This window comes from Oncorhynchus masou, chromosome 29 (genome assembly GCF_036934945.1).
Source record: "Oncorhynchus masou masou isolate Uvic2021 chromosome 29, UVic_Omas_1.1, whole genome shotgun sequence".
Taxonomy (NCBI): Eukaryota; Metazoa; Chordata; class Actinopteri; order Salmoniformes; family Salmonidae; genus Oncorhynchus; species Oncorhynchus masou.
The window spans coordinates 61,657,279-61,678,030 of NC_088240.1; the positions used below are offsets into that span (position 1 = coordinate 61,657,279).

Below are 20,752 nucleotides of genomic sequence, written 5' to 3' on the forward strand. Positions count from 1 at the left end.
CTCGAAGGCTGTGGCCATAAGGGGTAGCGGGTAACGGTTACGGACGGTTATGGCATTGAGTCCCCGGTAGTCGATGCAGGGACGTAATCCACCGTCTTTCTTGGCCACAAAGAAAAACCCTGCTCCCGCCGGGGAGGTAGATGGACGCATGAGGCCTGCTTCCAGAGCGTCCTTGATGTAGGTATCCATAGCAGCTCGTTCGGGTGGAGATAGGGAAAAGATCCGACCCCTGGGGGGGGGCAAGTGCCCGGAAACAGGTCGATGGGGCAATCATAAGGTCTATGGGGTGGTAGCATGGTGGCCCTCTGCTTTCTAAACACCAGTTTGAGGTCATGGTAACACTCGGGAACTCGGGTCAGGTCGATGGATTCTAAAGACTCGGGAGTAGAACTCTGGGAATTCGGGAAAATACAAGTAGCTTGGCACGTAGGACCCCACTGCTTGATAGTGCCCACAGACCAGTCGATGTGAGGGTTATGGCTGTGAAGCCAGGGGTATCCAAGGACGAGAGGGAACTCGGAACAGGAGATCAAATGAAAGTTCATCAATTCCTGGTGTTGTGAAACTGAAAGTCGCAAGGAGGTAGTGACATGAGTGACAAGTCCAGATCCCAAAGGGCTTCCATCCAATGTAGTAACCCTCATGGGGTCACTTAGAGGTTCAGAGGGAACGCCATTCTCCTTCGCCCAGACACCATCCATGAAGTTACCTGCGGCTCCAGAGTCTATAAAGGCTTGAAGGTGAAGCTTGTGGTTGTCCCAGCAAAGGATGACTGGAATGAGCAGACGGGAGTTGGACGGATGGGAGGAGGTTATGTTTCCCGTTACAGTTCCTCCCGGTCTGTACGGGACAGAGCGTTTCCCTGGAGCCCGGGACACGTGGAACGGAAATGGCCCGGTTTGCCGCAATATAGACAGCGTCGCTCCTCATCCGGCGGTCTCTCTCAGCCTGGGAGATGCGTCCAATCTGCATGGGTTCCGGTGGAGCCAGCGAGGATAAAGGTGGGGACTCGGAGCTGGGACTGATAGGGGCTAGAGGTCTACGGTTGAGTTCTCTCTCTCAGACGCTGGTCAATGCGTGAGGCCAACTTGATCAGGGACTCGAGATTGTCCGGTGGTTCCCGAGTGGCCAGTTCATCTTGGATAGTGTCAGAAAGGCCTTTCAGAAAGCACACCGTGAGCGCCTCGTTGTTCCAGCCACTCGCTGCTGCCACCGTGCGGAATTGGATGGCATAGTCCGTCACGCTGCGCCGACCTTGGTGGAGAGTCAGGAGCTGTTTGGCTGAGTCAGGACCACTGCTTGGGCCTTGAAACACTCGTTTGAATTCCTCAGCAAAGGCAGAGTAGCTGGCACAGCAGGAACTATGGGCATCCCACACAGCAGTAGCCCAGGCCAGGGCTTTTTCTGACAGCAGGGTGATGATATATGCGATGTTAGACTGGTCGGTGGGAAAAGACGAGGGTTGCAGCTCGAAGGAGAGAACACATTGGGTGAGAAACCCTTTACAAGCACTTGGATCACCTGAGAACCGTTGGGGAGGTGGAAGACGAGGTTCAGCCAGGGGGTTAACTGCCATGGGTACGTGAATCTGAGGTACTGGGACGGGAACTGTTGCCGGGGTAAGTCGATCAGATATCTGCTTTATGGAAGTCAGCATCTCCGACAGAAGATGAGAATGTCTAGCCATTAAGGCCTCTTGCTGAACCAGGGCGGCTTCGTGGCATTGGACAGTCTCCTGGTGGGACAGCATGGCAACAAGGTCCTGGGAACTGGCTGCCTCTGGGTTCATATTTTGGCTCTGTGTTTCTGTGAGGACCCAGTTATGAACCCGGGTCTCCGGAGTGAGAAACAGTCACTTAACCAACTGAGCCACGAATAGTCAGCAGAACCCAGAAGATGAGGCAGACACAGCAGTACTTGAGACGGTGTATTTAATAAAGTAAAAAGTGAAGTCCTTCAGGAAAACATGTAACTCCACAACCTCAAAAGGAATTCCACAAGAACAAGGTAATCCACAAGGTAATCCTCCAAGACAAAAAGGTAAATCCACAAGGTGGTAGGTAAAGCATAAAAAGCCTCAAAAGATACTCAAAAATAAATAAACAAGAACAAAAAACAGAATTCCACAAGAGCGTCCACTGGGATCAACAAGAGTACACAGAATACTAGGGCTGGGTGCTAACATACAAACACAGAGCAAAGAACTGAGGGAAACTAAGGGTTTAAATACAATCAGGGAAAACGAGGCACAGGTGCAAATAATAATGGGGATCAAGGGAAAGCAAAAGGTCAAAAAGCACAATGGGGGCATCTAGTGACCAAAAACCGGAACAACCCTGGCCAAATCCTGACAAAAGATACTTTAGATAGATATACACTACCGGTCATAAGTTTCAGAACACCTACTCATTCAAGGGTTTTTCTTTATTTTTACTATTTCTACGTTGTAGAGTAATAGTGAAGACATAAAAACTATGAAATAACACATATGGAATCATGTAGTAACCAGGAGTGTTAAACAAATCAAGACATTATTTTATATTTGAGACTCTTCAAATAGCTACCCTTTGCCTTTATGACAGCTTTGCACACTCTTGACATTCTCTCACCCAGTTTCACGAGGGAGTCACCTGGAATGCATTTCAACTAAAAGTTAATTTGTGGAATTTCTTTCCTTCTTAATGCGTTTGAGCCAATCAGTTGTGTTGGGACAAGGTAGGGATGGTATACAGAAGACATCCCTATTAGGTAAAAGACCAAGTCCATATTATGGCAAGAACAGCTCAAATAAGCAAAGCAAAACGACAGTCCTTCATTACTTTAAGACATGAAGGTCAGTCAATACGGAAAGTTTACATAACTTTGAAAGTTTTTTCAAGTGCATCGCAAAAAACATCAAGCGTTATGATGAAACTGGCTCTCATGTGGACTGCCTCAGGAATGGAAGACCCAGACTTACCTTTGCTGCAGAGGATAAGTTCATTAGAGTTACCAGCCTCAAAATTGCAGCCCAAAAAAATGCTTCACTGAGTTTAAGTAACAGACACATCTCAAAGTTAACTGTTCAGAGGAAACTGTGTGAATCAGGCATTCATGGTTGATTTTCTGCAAAGAAACCACTACCAAAGGACACCAATAAGAAGAAGAGACTTGCTTGGGCCAAGAAACACGAGCAATGGACATTAGACCGGTGGAAAAGTGTCCTTTGGTCTGGAGTCCAAATTGGAGATTTTTGGTTCCAAATGCAATGTCTTTGTGAGACGCGGTGTGGGTGGAAGGATGATCTCTGGTTTGGGATGAGTCGGACCACTGAGTGAAGGAAAAGCAGCTAACAAGTGCTCAGCATATGTGGGAACTTCTTCAAGACTGTTGAAAAAGCATTCCAGATGAAGCTGGTTGAGAGAATACCAAGAGTGTGCAAAGCTGTCATCAAGGCAAAGTGTGGATATTTGAAGAATCTCAAATCTCAAATATAAAAATATAATGTACAATATAGAACAATATAGAACACTTTTTTTATTACTACATGATTCCATATGTGTGATTTCATAGTTTGGATGTCTTCACTATTATTCTACAACGTTGCAAATAGTACAAATAAAGAAAGACCCTTGAATGAGTAGGTGTTCTAAAATGTATTACCGGTAGTGTAGATTGTGGAAATTACAAAATTATGTTATAATGCTGTTATTGCATTAAATGGTTGTTTTATGCAACAGAATAAGGGGTTGTTAGAATGCTCATCTGTATGTGTTCTACTGAGGATGGGTGATACCGCATTCCAGAGCATGAGTTAATGTTTCTGTACTGGGGTACCAGGGGGAGATGGCTCCAGTATGGAGTTGGGGTTCCAGACACTGGTCTCAACACAATAACAACTGTTTTTACAGCAGATATCGTCTATTGTGAACAAAAAGTATCTTTCACTCAAATCTTAACCTTGTGACCCATTCCATGCATCTGTTGTTTGCCATGTAGACTGAAGGAGAATGGACTTTGCTATAATAATACTGTGGCTCAAACCAGCTGGTTGAGTTCTCAGTGATCACCTCCAGGGGTGATTACCAACCAGCTCCATTACTGCACTAATTAAATAATAAAGTTTGATTGTTTTGAAGAAATCTAAAGGTTTATCCTTTTGATTACAATAATTCCACCACAAGATACACACAGATAGATTGCATTGATATACATACACACATTGATTGATTGCATAGATATAGATACACACAAAGATCCATTACATAGATATAGATACACACAAAGATACATTGCATAGATAGACATTAATAAAGGTTATTTGGTTCAGTCATCAGCCTTTTGGTAGGCCTATGATGTTGAAACTCACAATGATGATTCAACAACTTTTTATTCATTGTATCTTTATCATTGAATTGATGAGGCATCATCTCCATAATAGTATGCAATGTAAGGAACTATACTTGAATGGACTTCTGTCATGATAGGACATCAATAGGTCAGTGCTTCAATGGAAACGGAGGGACAATTCTTTCTCATTTCCTTGATGTTTTGCTGCCATCCTATGGTCGTAACTGTTACTGCAGCATATGTGCTATTCATTTCCTTGATAGTCCATAGTTGGTCAATGTATGCTGATGGAAACCATGTCATTGCAGTACAGATGTTGCCTATTACAAATGTGTCTTTATTATGAAAACATTATGCGCTAGTAATTCAAAGACACATTCTGTTACAATTGTATGCTCTCTCTCTCCCTTCTCTCTCCTCTCTCTCTCGATTCAATGGGGCTTCTTTATTGGTTGTGTACACTTTGCCAGAGCAAGTGAAATAAACAATAAACACAAGTGAGAAGAAACTAACTTAACAACATCAACAAAAAACAATTAGAAATTAAAGGTAAATTACACTCAAAATAATTTCTAAAAGACAAATGCATATCAAGTGTTACATTATCAGCTATGCACAGAGTTTTTAACAATGTGCAAATAGTTGTAGTACGAATAGTGGGGCGGAGATAAATAAGTATTTACAATGTTGTGTGTGCTCCACTGGTTGCTCTTTTCTTATGGCAACTGGACACAAATCTTGCTGCTGTGATTGCACATTGCGATAGTTCACCTAATAGATATTGGGAGTTGATCAAAGCTTGATTTGATTTCAAATTCTTTGTGGGAAATGTGTCTCTAATATGGTCATACCTTTGGCAGGAGGTTAGGAAGTCCAGCTCAGTTTCCACCTAATTATGTGGACAGTGGGCACATATCCTGTCTTCTCTTGAGAGTGAGGTCTGCCTATGGTGTCCTCTCTCAATAGCAAGGCTATGCTCACTGAGCCTGTACATAGTCAAGGATTGTCTTCATTTTGGGTCAGTCACAGTGGTCAGGTATTCTGCCACTGTGTACTCTCTGTTTAAGGCCAGATAGCATTCCATTTTGCTCTGTTTTTTGGTTGATTCTTTCCAGTGTGTCAAATCTTTTTCCTTTATCACAATTTGGTTGGGTCTAATTGTGTTGCTTTCCTGGGGCTCTGTGGTCTGTTTGTGTTTGTGAACAGAGCCCCTGTTGGCTGTGGGTACTCTTCTCTAGGTTCATCTATCTGTAGGTGAGTGCTTTGTGGTGGAATGTGTGGACATCGCTTCCTTTTAGGTGGTTGTAGTATTGAACGGCTCTTTTCTGGATTTTGCTAAGTAGCAGGTATAGTCCTAAGTCTGCATGCATTGGTTGGGGTTTCGACTCTCAAATAGGTGTTTGTCCCATTTTGTGAATTATTGGTTGGTGAGTTGACCCCAGAACTTACAACCATAGAGGCATTATATTTAAGTGATAATGCACGAGAAGCCGGTGTTTGGAGGATATAATGGCACAGGTTTTGTTAGACCCGAAACAAAGTCGAGATTGAAGTATTATTTGCCTGATCCTAATTGGGATGTTGAGTTTTATGTTCCTTTTGATGGCATAGAAGGCCCTTCTTGCCTTGTCTCTCAGATCGTTCACAGCCTTGTGGAAGCTACCTGTGGTGGTGATACACAGGCCAAGGTACAGTAGGTAAAATGATTTGTGTGCTCAAGGGCAACGGTGTCTAGATAGAATATGTATTTGTTGTCCTGGCAACTGGATCATTTTTGGAACACCATTCTTTTTGTCTTACTGACATTCACTGTCAGGGCCCTGGTCTGACAGAATCTGTGCAGCAGATCTAGGTGCTGCTGTAAGTCCTCCTTGGTTGGGGGACAGAAGCACCAGATCATCAGCAAACATTTGATTTCCGAGTCCAGTAGGGTGAGGCCGGGTGCTGCAGACGGTTCTAGTGCCTTCGCCAATTTGTTGATATACTGTATATAGTATGTTGAAGAAAATGGAGCTCAAGCTGCAATCTTGTCTCACCCACAGCCCAGAGGAAAGAAATATGCGTGTTTATTGCCAATTTCAACTGCACGCTTGTTGTTTGTGCACATTGATTTTATAATGTCATATGTTTTTCCCCCAACACTGCTTTCCATCAATGTGTATAGCAGACCATCATGCCAAATTTTGTCAAAAGCTTTGTTGAAATCAACAAAGCATGAGAGGGCTTTTGTTTTGTTTGTTTGTCAATAAGTGTATGCGTGATTGGTTGTACGATATTTTGGTAAGAAGCCAATTTGACATTTGCTCAGAACATTGTTTTCAATGAGGATATGTTGGAGTCGGCTGAGGATTTTTCCTGACACAGATTCCACAGTAATTATTGGGGTCAAATTTGTCTCCACTTCTGTGGATTGAGGTGACCAGATGTTGGTTCCAAATATTGGGGACGATACCAGAGCTGAGGATCATTTTGAAGAGTTTAAGAATAGCCAATTTGAATTTATGTTCTGCATCTTTTATTATTTCCTTTGGTATACCATCAACACCACAGGCCTTTTTGGGATGGAGGGTTTGTATTTTGTCCTGTAGCTCATACAATGTAATTGGTGGTATTTAATAGCTGATTCTAAGTTTTCTAAAATATCATGTTTTTGTTCTTGGTTCTTTGTTATATGATGAAAAGGTTAGAGAAGTGGGTTTGGATAGATAGCTCTTTGTGTTGTTTGTTTAGTGTTCCCAGAAGTGATTTGATTCTATGCATTCTTCAATCACATTGAGCTGTTTTCTGACATGTTGTTCCTTATTTTTTCTTAGGGTACTTATGTACTGTTTCAGTGTTTCCCAGTAGTAAAGGCATAAGTTAAGGTTTTCTTGGTCTCTGTGTTTTTGGCTGGATAGGTTTCTCAATTTCTTTCCAAGGTTTTTGCATTCTTCATATCTCTCTCTCGCTCGCTCTCTCCCTCTCTTTCAAAGGGCTATCCCTTGACTATATTTTGTATTTATTTGTTAATCAATTAATCATAAGGCCATAATGTCATATCCTCCTGAGACCCAACAATTCATTTTTGTCCTCTCTAATGGACATTAATATTTGTTCCTTAGCTCTAAGGCCATTACATGCCATTGTGTTAGGTCCTGGTTTACCTTTGAGAGGACATTTTAGGCCTTTTCAATGATATCACATGTGGGGGTGTCACCTTGATCATTTCTTATTTCTTTCATCAAACCATGTGTTTGATGTTTTTGCTACCATTCCACCTACTCAGCTCAAGCCATTACCACAAGCTGTCCTCCCAAATGAAGGTTCCACCAACCTCCTGTGGTATACAGGTGGTATTAAATGTGTCTCATATCAGTCCACTGTGTCCGCATTGTGACCAGATTCCCTGGTCCCTCCCTGTATAAAAATGATTTGGCAGTGGAGGTGCTAGCTAACAGTGAATATACTGTAAGCAACAACAAAAAAATAGTCGCACATTCTATATATATAAACTCCCAGTAATTTATTGAGTAAAACTTTTAATAATGGGTGGCAGGATAGCCTAGTGTTTAGAGTGTTGGACTAGTAACCAGAAGGTTGCAAGTTCAAACCCCCGAGCTGACAAGGTATAAATCTGGGATGTATTTGCGTCACTCGGGAGCCCCTACTCCAAATCTGACGTTCTGCCCCTGAACAGGCAGTTAACCACTGTTCCTAGGCCGTCATTGAAAATAAGAATTTGTTCTTAACTGACTTGCCTAGTTAAATAAAGATAAAAATATATATATTGATGTCATAAGTCAATCGTGCCACCTGGCAATGATTAGGAGGCGGGATCATGATGATTTAAATGGTTTCACTGTCCATATTGCTGACTGCTGCCAGATCTTACAACGACAGAATATGTATTTTAGGTATCATCTATAATACATGCTATAAGATCATATGTTATAGCAATCTGTCAGTCGATGACGTGTCACACAACCATTGGTTGATGCCCATGCAAAGTCTGAGCAGGGGATCGCGACCAATGCGTGCCTGACTACAACCGAGGTCTGCAAGGTCCGATTACAATCAGATCACAATGCATCTTGTAGTCGTCTACACCTGTCTGAAGATGAGGGCACAATCAGAATGTGGACAAGACAAAGGATGCAAGTTAGAACCAGGTATAAACAGAGCTTAACAGGTGCATATCTCAGGAATATTTAGGTGAGTTTTCAGAGCAGTGTAACATTATTATTTTTTTCACATTAAATAGAAGCTTGTTAGTAAATGTCCTCTGCAGTGGCCATCAAGATGCGCTATTTTCTTTTACCTACTATCCCCATTTAATGTCATTTTTCATATTTACTATCAACCGAGTCCTTATTAAGGCCACTACTGTTCGCATAGGCCTACAATAAAAAATGTATACATTTTTTTCCCCAAAAAAATATTTGTAACATGTTTTTTTTTCACCACGAACACTTATGTGACTCAGGGAGGATATTCTGCAGCTTTATTTGCTAATAGCAAATATTTGTTGAACAAACGCGACTGCACCCTTTTTTATGGGAGCAAGTTTGGTGCGTTGTTACATGACGTCATCGACCATTCTGCGCAAGGATTGTAATTCAACAGAATGAGCAGCTGATTACGCTGTGTAGCCTACAGTCAATAATAGTAGAATACATGTATGTACGTTGTCTATAGCTGAATGGTAGGCTATCAACACAGCAAGGTATGTGATCTTGATTTTCGATGTAAATGAATTGCTTTGGTCAATAGGTGGTTATTGGCGGCTACAAGAATATGGAGAGGGCAGTCTGGTTAACATACGCTGATGATGTGAAGCGTTCTGTGTTTATTCTGGTACTGCGGCCGAATAAAGCCGGACATTACATTCATTCACTCACATGCAGGAATCATCTTATTATAAGTCTTATGCTATGGCATTATCCTTGGCTATCCGATGATATTGTACAAGGTGCGTGCTTGCCTTCTCAGCGAGAGGCCTAAAACCAGGCACCTTATTATCAGAGGTTGCTGAATCGTGACAGACTATTGCCAGGCCCTTTCGGGTGTGGACTGTTAGCCAACAGACTAGACTAGCATGATCGGTTGAGCCTTGTTAATTTGGTTAAAGGTTATTGCATATATATATATATATATACATTTCTTAATGAATAATTCATTTTTTGTTTTCAACTGTATCGACCAAGATAATGAGTCCCCAAACATGATACATTTTATATACTTTTTTGTTTGTTAAGGTACGCTACCTTTCAAAAGTTTGGGGTCCTTGTTTTTGAATGAAAAACATTTTTTTGTCCCTTAAAATAACATCAAATTGATCAGAAATACAGTGTAGATATTGTTTATGTTGTAAATGACTATTGTAGCTGGAAACGGCTTAAAGAAAAACTTCTTTTTTAAAAATGGAATATCTACATAGGCGTAGAAGCCCATTTATCAGCAACCATATCTCCTGTGTTCCAATGGCACATTGTGTTAGCTAACCCAAGTTTATAATTTTAAAAGGCTAATTGATCATTAGAAAACCCTTTTGCAATTATGTTAGCACAGCTGAAAACTGTTCTGATTTAAATAAGCAATACAACTGGCCTTCTTTAGACTAGTTGAATATCTTTAGCATCAGCATTTGTGGGTTCAATTACAGGCTCAAAATGGCCAGAAAGAAATAACTTTCTTCTGAAAAGCATCAGTTTATTCTTGTTCTGAGAAATGAAGGCTATTCCATGTGAGAAATTGCCAAGAAACTGAAGATCTCGTACAACGTTGTGTTCTACTCCCTACACAGAACAGTGCAAACTGGCTCTTACCAGAATAGAAAGAGGAGTGGGAGGCCCCGGTGCACAACTGAGCAAGAGGACAAGTACATTAGAGTGTCCAATTGGAGAAACGGACACCTCACAAGTCCTCAACCTTGCAGCTTCATTAAATTGTACCTGCCAAACACCAGTCTCAACGTCAACAGTGAAAAGGCGACTCCAGGATGCTGGCCTTCTAGGCAGTTTCTGGACATTTTGATCCTGTAATCAAACCCACAAATGCTGATGTCCCAGATACTCAACAAGTCTAAAGGCCAGTTTTTTATTGCTTCTTTAATCAGAACAGTTTTCAGCTGTGCTAACGTAATTGTAAAAGGGTTTTCTACTGATCAATTAGCCTTTTAAAATGCTAAACTTGGATTAGCTAACACAACGTGGCATTGGAACACAGGAGTGATGGTTACTGATAATGGGTCTCTGTACACCTATGTAGATATTCCATAGAAAAATCTGACGTTTCCAGCTACAATAGTCATTTACAAAATTAACCATGTCTACACTGTATTTTTGATTTTCAATTGGCTCATTAACCCCCCTCCTCTCCCTCGTAACTATTCCCCAGGTCGTTGCTGCAAATGAGAACGTGTTCTCAGTCAACTTACCTGGTAAAATAACGGAGAGATAAATGAACATTATCAATTTGATGTTATTTTAATGGACAAAAATGTGCTTTTCTTTCAAAAACAAGGACATTTCTAAGTGACCCTACATTTTTGAACGGTAGTGTGTGTGTGTGTGTGTGTATATATATATATATATATATATTTTAAAAAATCCATTCATGCATGAAAATAACATAAGGATTGGGCTAATAAATGGACCATTCTCCCAATCATATGCCCATGACTGTCTAGGATAACAGGCGGGGCAGCAGGTGCACTTTTCATAATGGTGTTGGATGTCAACTCTGTTTTAATATTTGACCTCAACCAATGGGCAGGTAGAAACTCCTACAGTTTTAGTCCATTGCCAACACCATTGGTCTAAACCTACCTGGGGAAGGGAGTTGAAGTTGGCCTGCCAAGCCATGACATAACATGTAACCTATGTTACAGGTAACCTGACAAAATGGAGAGGGGAAATTAGTGAGTACAAAAACACTCACCATATTCTTTGAATTAACATCACAAATGTATTTGTTTTTTTGCCATATGGTTGATAAAGTAACAAGACTTTGACCGTTTTGGATGTCATTGCAGCGGTGGCTACTCCCGGGAGTATTTTGACCGCTTTATTGAAAGCCAAGACTCATCTGTTGTGAACAAGTTCCAGCAAAAGTACTGGAAAACCAAACAGAAGATCATCAAGGTCACGGGAAAGAAAGAGGACGAACATGTCGTGGCATCAGACGCAGACCTGGATGGCAAACTGGAGGTTCGCTTCACAGATCAAATGCTTCAAATCTGTTTTGTTACTGTGTCATGAATACACTGTCATAGATACACAGACAACTGTTGCTCCCAATGACCAAAGACCTGAGCTGACGATCTCAAGTATCAACCTTTGTTCATCTCACATAACACAGGCAGATGACTGTTAAAGATTTGCATAAAATGCATATATTTGTTGACTGGCATAAGTCATTTTTCCATGGCATTGTAGGTGTTTCACTCTGTCCAGAGAACGTGCATGGAGCTATTGAAGGTGATCGAGCAGTACCAGAGAAGAATCTGCTGTGAGTCTTTTCACCCTCCCATCTGGCACCCGCTTCCATGTCGGACCCAGTTACATCTGGGTACCCAAGGTTCTTCTGGACCCGGATTCTGAAGCCCTGTTCAATCCTCTGAGTTCTACCATGTGGCTCTATCCCTCCTCTTCAGTTCTATCCCAGGAGGAGAATGAGTTGGGGCGGTTCCTGCGCTCACAGGGCTCCCAGGACCGGACCAGGGCTGGGAAGATCATGCAGGCTACCGGGAAGGCCCTCTGCTTCTCCTCCCAGCAGAGGTTTGTACCTGGACCACACTACCAGAGGACAGACAGACTGGATATTGCAGTGTAGATAGAGAGACAGACAGGATAGGGGGCTCACATTACAAGTTAGAGAGACAGACATGCAGGATAGTAGTCTCTCTCCCTCTACCAGAGGAGACGAGACAGACTACTAGGGTAGCGAGACGGTCATGTAGGATAGTAGTTATAGGCGGTGAGTCCATAAGGCTAAGGGAATTAAATTGCCAAAATGATCTAGCCTAATTAGCCTACTCCTTCAACATAGGCTACTACACCAGAAAGCATGATTTGGCCACAGAGAATCATTAGCTTCTTTAAAATGGGTGGCAGATTGTTGAGCCAGTAACTGAAAGGTAGCTGGTTTGAATCCTTGAGCCGTCTAGGTGAAAAATGTGTTTAGTACCCTTGAGCAAGGCACTTTACCCTAATTGCACCTGTAAATCGCTTTGGATAAGAGCATCTTCTAAATGTAAAAATATATAAAAAAAGATTAGCTGTGGATTGTTTTAAATTGCATTGCCTTCAGTCGGAATTTCTGCAGCGTGCGCGGCAAATGCCAAATGGATGATTGTTGAGTTGCGACTGTCAGTGAAAAGTAGAGGCCCAGCCAGGCATATTGCAATATTTCAAAATACAATCGCGTGAAAACATAGTTTTGAAAGCAAATGGCTATTGCTGTAAAGAGAACTATGAAAAGACTGTCTTTTAGTTATCAAAATTCTCAACTTAATTGAGAGAACAAACGTATCAGCACCAGCTGAGATCATCGGCTATATATCACCAGTGAGTGCACATGTTCACTGATCAGTGCCACTTGAAAGTTTGTTTTTGGACAATAATTTCCTCTTCCGGGTTAGATGGATGTCATACTGTAAGTATTTGTGTGTCTCCTTCTCGTATATTAGGCCTAGGAGAAGGGGAGACCATTTTCATTGATCTGTTTGTCGTTCTCAGCAGAGTAGGTTACCTTGTAATTTTTGTCGTATTTATAAAAAAACATTCTGCTTATGTCTCCGGTCATATAAAGTGTAGTAGAATTTCATGAAATGTGTTTATTAAAGGCCACATTTTTCCCATGCAAAGAAAGAAGAAACATATCTGATATAGCCTATAGCTCTACGTCACTACGCAGTCAGCCATGCATTGAACAGTCTTTTTTGCAAACAGTGATTGAGTTATATTATTGGCCTAAATCATGACTATCCAATCTACTCATCACATTATGAATAGTAGGTTATCTTGCATAAGTCTGCAAATGTGGTGATGCATGGAATGCTATATTTATAAAGGGTACAGTTCTATGGTGAGAATTAGCTTCCTCAAACTTGAAACTCACACGCTGCCTATGATGGTAGTCTCCCTCTTACAGAGAAGATAGACTACCAGTGTAGAGAGAGATGAGATGGAAAATTGCATCAATTGGCTCCTAAGGGACAGGCTAGGAGTCTGCTGTATAGAGGCAAGAAAGAAAAGTGCATACAGTGAGAGCTTTGTATTATGACAGACATAGGCCTGTACTGTATCAACACCGTATCCAGTGTTTGAATAGAAACTGATGATTCATAATTGAGAGATTGCAATGGTAATCCACGTTGTTTCGGTAATGGTTCATAGGTTAATTTTGACGTACTCTTTGCAGTTCCATATTTAAGCTTTAGTGACCAATAAACCCAGTCAAAAAGATTCAGGAGCAGAAAAAAGGTGAACAGACAATCATCTTCTTTCTAAATGTATATTTTTGTCCAGCTGCTGCTCTTCACTCATCTACATTTTGTCAGCTGCACTTCATTTGGATGAGTGGATTTGTTCTGTTGAGGAGTCTTTTGTCCCACTCAGGCTGTCTCTGCGTAGTCCTTTGTCTCGCCTCTACCAGGAGGTGGAGACTTTCCGATACCGGGCCATCTCTGACACCTGGCTGACGGTGAACCGCATGGAACAGTCCAGGACGGAATACCGTGGAGCACTGCTCTGGATGAAGGATGTATCCCAGGAGCTCGATCCAGACACACACAAACAGATGGAGAAATTCCGCAAGGTTTGGATACTCTCTTTAGATATTGGTCTCAAACATATCAAGATGAAGGACTGTTTAAACCATATGAAAGAAGTCTGTGGGCCAGATTGATTAAGCATTTGTACCTGTTTCTGTATGAAGAATTACATCTAAATTTCATAGAATCAAACCGAAAATGGAATTGTTATATTTACCACTAGATGGTGCAATTTACTGTAAAATTGTGTGTGTGTGTGTGAGTGAGATTGTGTGAGAGAGAGATTGTGTACTTTAGTATGGAGCTGATTCATGGGAACTAGGGGAAAGGCATGTTTTGTGTTGGTTGCACTCAGGGGTTATCTTGAGTGAGAAAGACGTCGGTTGCACTTGCAACATCTGTGTTTTCTCATGTGTGATGATCATTATTCCGTGCAATGTTACGTGCCTAAGTTATGATCCTGTCTTCAGTTGGGCAATATTTAATATCTATTCTCTCCACCTCAGGTCCAAGTGCAGGTGCGAACCACTAAAACAAGCTTTGACAAACTGAAGAATGATGTCTGCCAGAAAGTCGATTTATTAGGAGCCAGCCGCTGCAATCTGCTTTCTCATGTTTTAACCACATACCAGGTATACCAGAATATCAAGGAGTGGTGTATGCACAGAAAGTTAAATAATAATTATTGCATAATAGTAATTGTTGGCTACAGCCTTGTGCGAATATGTATTTGTGTGTTTCAGACCACCCTGTTGCACTTCTGGGAGAAGACGTCTCACACTATGGCTGCCATTCATGAGAGCTTTAAGGGCTGCCAGCATTTTGAGTTCTCTACAATCAAGGTGAGGGAGGCCTCTATCATATCTTTTTTTTACCTTTATTTAACTAGGCAAGTCAGTTAAAGAACAAATTCTTATTTTCAATGACAGCCTAGGAACAGTGGGTTAACTGCTTGTTCAGGGGCAGAACGACAGATATGTACCTTGTCAGCTCGAGGGTTTGAACTTGCAACCTTCCGGTTACTAGTCCAACGCTCTAACCACTAGGCTACCCTGCCGCTCAGTTAAGAACAAATTATTATTTACAATGACTGCCTACCCCGGCCAAACCTGGACGATGCTGGGCCAATTGTGCGCCGCCCTATGGGGCTCCCAATCACGGCCAGTTGCGATATAGCCTGGAATCGAACCAGGGTCTGTAGTGACGTCTCTAGCGCTGAGGTGCAATGCCTTAGACCGCTGCGCCACTCTGGAGCCCTATCCCTCTGTTAAGCTGTATCATCTTTGTCATGATTTTGGAATCGGTGAATAGTCTATGATATACTCAAAAGGTGTCCGTACAGTGTTGTACTTTACATTAAGAAGGAACTGTGTGTTTCACCACAGGACCTCACTTAGATGACAGCACAAGGTGTCGTTGTCAGCATCATGTCTTGTGACGTTGTCAGTATGTCATTCTTCTACTTCCAGAGCCTCCAAGACCCCATGGATAAACTATCGTCTCAGGGATCGAAGAAAAATAGGGAGAAGAAAGTCAAAACAAAGACAGATCATGAGGACACTGCAGATGGCCAGTAAGTGGAAATCCATACAACATGACAGAATTAATTGAAAGTCTTACATTAGGCTACACAGGATCCTATACTGTACACTACATGTAACATGTTTTTTTGTTGTTGTCCTTAGACTTATCTCAATAGATCCCAATGAAGAGTCTAATGAAGAAGGTAAAGAACCATAGTGCCATTGTAATGCTCACTTGATCTATAATGATGGATTTAAGGCTAGATGAAATCAGATTCCCAACACCCGCATGCATAGCTGTTGTGTTGAGTGTCTGAGGTGGAACTGTGTTAGAGCTGTCAAAACCACAAGCGGTTGCCGGCATTATACCGATCACATTGGCTGCATGGAGTCTGGGTTAACGCTAAATTTGATTGAATCTAGGCCTTAAATTAAGTTACCATGCACTTTTCATTATCATCCTGTGCAGCTCAAACCAAGACACCTTCTGGACAATTCTTTGAAGACATCGACCTTAATAGACAAATAACAGGTAATGTACAGAAGCACCACCTCAACGTGTGTCCTAAATTAATATCAGAGAAAAATATATGAACAGATCATTTTACATTTACATTTAAGTCATTTAGCAGATGCTCTTATCCAGAGCGACTTACAAATTGGTCATGTAAAATTATTTAATTTTACCCCCAAAAACATATCATCAACTACCCGTTATTACCCGTTATTAGGCCCACTGCCCACCTCTAAATAACACCGTATTTGATTGGTTATTCCAGGGCCTGAGGATCTTCTCTCAGCCTTCTCTCATCAGGAGCAGGAGGAGGGTGGAGAGAGGGACAGCATGGCCTTGTTGAATGAGATTCTGGGCAGCACGTCGCTGGATGAGGGCGAGTTCTCACAGGAGTGGCAGGAGGTGTTTGGTAAGGGGGACCAGGGGAGCGGAGCCACGAGTAGAGGGGGCCTAGTGGAACCCCAGCAGGAGGAAGACTCCTCCATCTTCCTCCCATCTCATCTCCTGGACCAAAACAGGAACAACCTCCAATCTTCTCTCTCAGGTCAGAGGTCAAATACAGGACTATTGTGCATATTTATTCATTGGTCAGATTGCATTGCTCTTTATTGAAAAACAAACCATGTGAAGCATCACCGTGTAGTTCTTCAAAAACACAGGATTTTGTGGAGAGAGAACATGTACAGCGAGGGAAACTATTTGATCCCATGCTGATTTTGTACGTTTGCCCACTGACAAAGAAATGATCAGTCTATAATTTTAATGGTAGGTTTATTTGAACAGTGAGAGACAGAATAACAACAACAAAATCCAGAAAAACACATGTCAAAAATATTATAAATTGATTTGCATTTTAATGAGGGAAATAAGTATTTGACCCCCTCTCAATCAGAAAGTTTTCTGGCTCCCAGGTGTATTTTATACAGGTAACGAGCCGAGATTAGGAGCACACTCTTGAAGGGAGTGCTCCTAATCTCAGTTTGATACCTGTATAAAAGACACCTGTCCACAGAAGCAATCAATCAGATTCTTAACTCTCCACCATGGCCAAGACCAAATAACTATCCAAGGATGTCAGGGACAAGATTGTAGACCTACACAAGGCTGGAATGGGCTACAAGACCATCGCCAAGCAGCTTGGTGACAACAGTTGGTGCGATTATTCGCATATGGAAGAAACACAAAAGAACTGTCAATCTCCCTTGGCCTGGAGCTCCATGCAATATCTCACCTGGTGGAGTTGCAATGATCATGAGAACGGTGAGGAATCAGCCCAGAACTACACGGGAGGATCTTGTCAATGATCAAGGCAGCTGGGACCATAGTCATCAAGAAAACAATTGGTAACACACTACGCTGTGAAGGACTGAAATCCTGCAGCGCCCGCAAGGTCCCCCTGCTCAAGAAAGCACATACACATGCCCGTCTGAAGTTTGCCAGAGGACAACTGGGTGAAAGTGTTGTGATCTCAGATGAGATCAAAATGGAGCTCTTTGGCATCAACTCAACTCACCGTGTTTGGAGGAGGAGGAATGCTGCCTATGACCCCAAGAACACCATCCCCACCGTCAAACATGGAGGTGGAAACATGCTTTGGGGATGTTTTTCTGCTAAGGGGACAGGACAACTTCACCGCATCAAAGGGATGATGGACGGGGCCATGTGCCGTCAAATCTTGGGTGAGAGCCTCCTTCCCTCAGCCAGGTCATTGAAAATGGGTCATGGATGGGTATTCCAGCATGACAATGACCCAAAACACACTGCCAAGGCAACAAAGGAGTTGCTCAAGAAGAAGCATATTAAGGTCCTGGAGTGGCCTAGCCAGTCTCCAGACCTTAATCCCATAGAAAATCTGTGGAGGGAGCTGAAGGTTCGAGTTGCCAAACGTCAGCCTCGAAACCTTAATGACTTGGAGAAGATCTGCAAAGACAAGTGGGACAAAATCCCTCCTGAGATGTGTGCAAACCTGGTGGCCAACTACAAGAAAGGTCTGACCTCTGATTGCCAACAAGGGTTTTGCCACCAAGTACTAAGTCATGTTTTGCAGAGGGGTCAAATACTTGTTTCCCTCATTAAAATGCAAATCAATTTATAACATTTTTGACATGCGTTTTTCTGGATTATTTTGTTATTCTGTCTCTCACTGTTCAAATAAACCTACCATTAAAATTATAGACTGATCATTTCTTTGTCAGTGGGCAAACGTACAAAATCAGCAGAGGATCAAATACTTTTTCCCTCACTGTAAAAGATCATCCTTGATTCAATTGAGAAGAAATCCCTGACCAGAGTATGAAGCATGAAACAATTGAATCATCAATTTGTGTTATTAGCGTAATTAAATTCAACCCTGTGGTTGGTTAGATTTTATGAATGAGCCCAGAAATGACATAATTAGGGCTGTGCAGTTGGCCAGTTTTTTTTTCTTTTTCTCTCTGAATAAGTACTTTTTTCACCATGTGTAACTATTTCCATACAGAGAAAGTGGCCCTGAAATGATTTTTTTAAATTAATTTTTTACTATAGCTGTGTAAGTAATAGGCACTGGCTATTTGACACTGGCTATTTGATTCGCTTACCCATAGCTAATTACACTCTTTCCATTCCATTTCTCTCTGGGTCTGGGCAGTGACTACTACAGTAGTCCCTCATTTGTTTTTGTGTTTGTCTATATTCACATGGGGGCTCGTGAAGTGAACAGTCACACTGAAATATATTTTAACCTCATGTGGATCTAAATGTATTACTAAACACATTTCCATTTCACACCACACTTGTGAAGGGTACATACATACTTGTACATGCGTGAAACAGGACAAATATAAATAAGTACCCCTTATTTGACCTTTGAAATGGTTATGGACTGACAATAGTATTTTGGAGAACATAGATTTAGTGAAGACATGCAGTGTTCAATAATTGCAATATTCTTGTCTATTGCACAAAGTCAAAAGTTCTGTGTGAAAGTAATTTATTGTCTCCTGGATCAAGCAACGATGTGTATCCCCTCAAGATGGATCTAAATCTGCATCTCCCTTCCAGATTGGGCCACGAGCATTCCACAGCCCATCTCCCAGGCCACAGCGCAATCATCTGGAGCCAATCAGAACCCCTCTAGGCCAGCAGCAGTGAGAGGTAGGATTGGGCCAAATGTGTAAAACCAATGAATAGAATTGTAAGGGTTTAGCTCATTAAAAAAAAGCTGTGTTTCCAACAAGAACCTGTGTTTGAATGCTTTCGAAGTACTTGTTGGGTATAAATAGCACAATGTCTGAGTCATATTAAACAAGACATTACCAGTCCACATCCAAGTTTACTGTGTGAGATGTTTTACCTCTGGTTCTGATTGTGCAGAGACTTCAGAGACCGCCAAAGACCTCTCAGCCTGGTTCAACCTGTTCGCCGACTTGGACCCTCTGTCGAACCCAGATGCAGTAGGCAGGAGTGGGCAGGAGCATGAGCTTCACAACGCATAGACCTGCGACCTGATTCACATCCAGGGCAAGCTCCTACGCTATAAGTTAGCATAATGCACAACAAGGTCATAGTTATTTTGCTGTTAACATCTGTTCTGGGGTCATCTCTTTCTCAACCCCCAACCTACTCCTTACCATTGAGTTAAACAACAATTTTACCCTGGACCAGCTGTTAGAGGCATTTACTGTACAAGTATTCAATGGTATCAATCAATTGAGCTTGAAATCATGAATTCCAAAAGAAAACAAATGTTATTTGTGTCTGTTTAACATGATTTATCAATGTTAAGTTGTCAGAGCGGGAAGAAGCTTTCAACAACCAAAGGATGTACAAAGGATTCATGATTAGCTTTTTCAGAATTATTGCCTTGTCATTTGGGTATACCTGTAAGCTTTCTGGTGGTGACAATGAGGCCTTTACACCCATCTCAACAATAGGAAAATCAGTATACAGTATGAAAGGGTAAAATATGTATCAGTTTTGTCTGATTGATCATACATTTATTGCATGTTTTGTGTATTCCTTATTTAGTTGTGTGTGTGGTTGTACTCACTATGTTACTGTTGACAATAACATATCTAACATTTTGATTTGTTTGAGATACACTGTCTTTAGGGCCTGGAATATATTCAAGGTGTGTTGTAGAGCAGCGCACTAGACAGCTGACAATGCACCTTTTTTAAAAGGCATTTTCACAGACGTTTGTGGAAATCCTATTCATGGTAACCACTGTACATGTCGACTCCAGCATAAAGGACCTTAGTCTGTTCTAGTGCGCTGTTCTATAACACGCCTCAGATTGCATCCCAGCCTAGGTGTACATTTATTAACTAGCTGCACTTTCAAGTACACAATCTGTATTCTATTGCTTGGAGAGCAACCTATGGAAGAGTGAGAAATGTGCATAACACACATTCTAACCTGCATAAAATACATGTTGTAATTGGTGACTGGTTTTAAGCTTGTAATCAAAATGATTAGAATTATATTTTAATTGTGGAGTGCTGAAAAGTGTGTTTTGATTGTCAGTAAAAATTTGCTAAATGAGACTAACTTATTAGAATTAAATTTGCCATTGTTTACATTAAAAGCCTAGTTTATTCCTGTTATCTTATGTATTGTTGCTTTATTTGAATGCTGCAAAGCTATGCTATT

General features: G+C 41.6%; 1 protein-coding gene across 4 annotated transcripts; it reads left to right on the forward strand.

Annotated features, from left to right (window-relative positions):
• The first annotated feature begins 8,904 nt into the window (after positions 1-8,904).
• LOC135520189 (islet cell autoantigen 1-like) lies at positions 8,905-20,706 on the forward strand. 4 transcript variants are annotated; one of them, XM_064945561.1, is made up of 15 exons: positions 8,905-9,031; positions 10,112-10,395; positions 11,198-11,227; positions 11,342-11,516; positions 11,745-11,817; positions 11,963-12,086; positions 13,929-14,127; positions 14,590-14,715; positions 14,827-14,925; positions 15,553-15,656; positions 15,769-15,809; positions 16,076-16,138; positions 16,386-16,664; positions 19,163-19,255; positions 19,475-20,706. In XM_064945561.1, exons 3-15 carry the CDS (start codon positions 11,211-11,213, stop codon positions 19,594-19,596), a joined length of 1,515 nt encoding a protein of 504 aa, XP_064801633.1. In that variant the 5' UTR covers positions 8,905-9,031; positions 10,112-10,395; positions 11,198-11,210; the 3' UTR covers positions 19,597-20,706. The 4 variants fall into 4 exon arrangements, with proteins under 4 accessions (XP_064801633.1, XP_064801632.1, XP_064801635.1 ...); XM_064945560.1 differs by lacking the exon at positions 10,112-10,395; XM_064945563.1 differs by lacking the exons at positions 8,905-9,031; positions 10,112-10,395 and adding an exon at positions 10,402-10,747.
• The last annotated feature ends 46 nt before the right edge of the window (positions 20,707-20,752 follow it).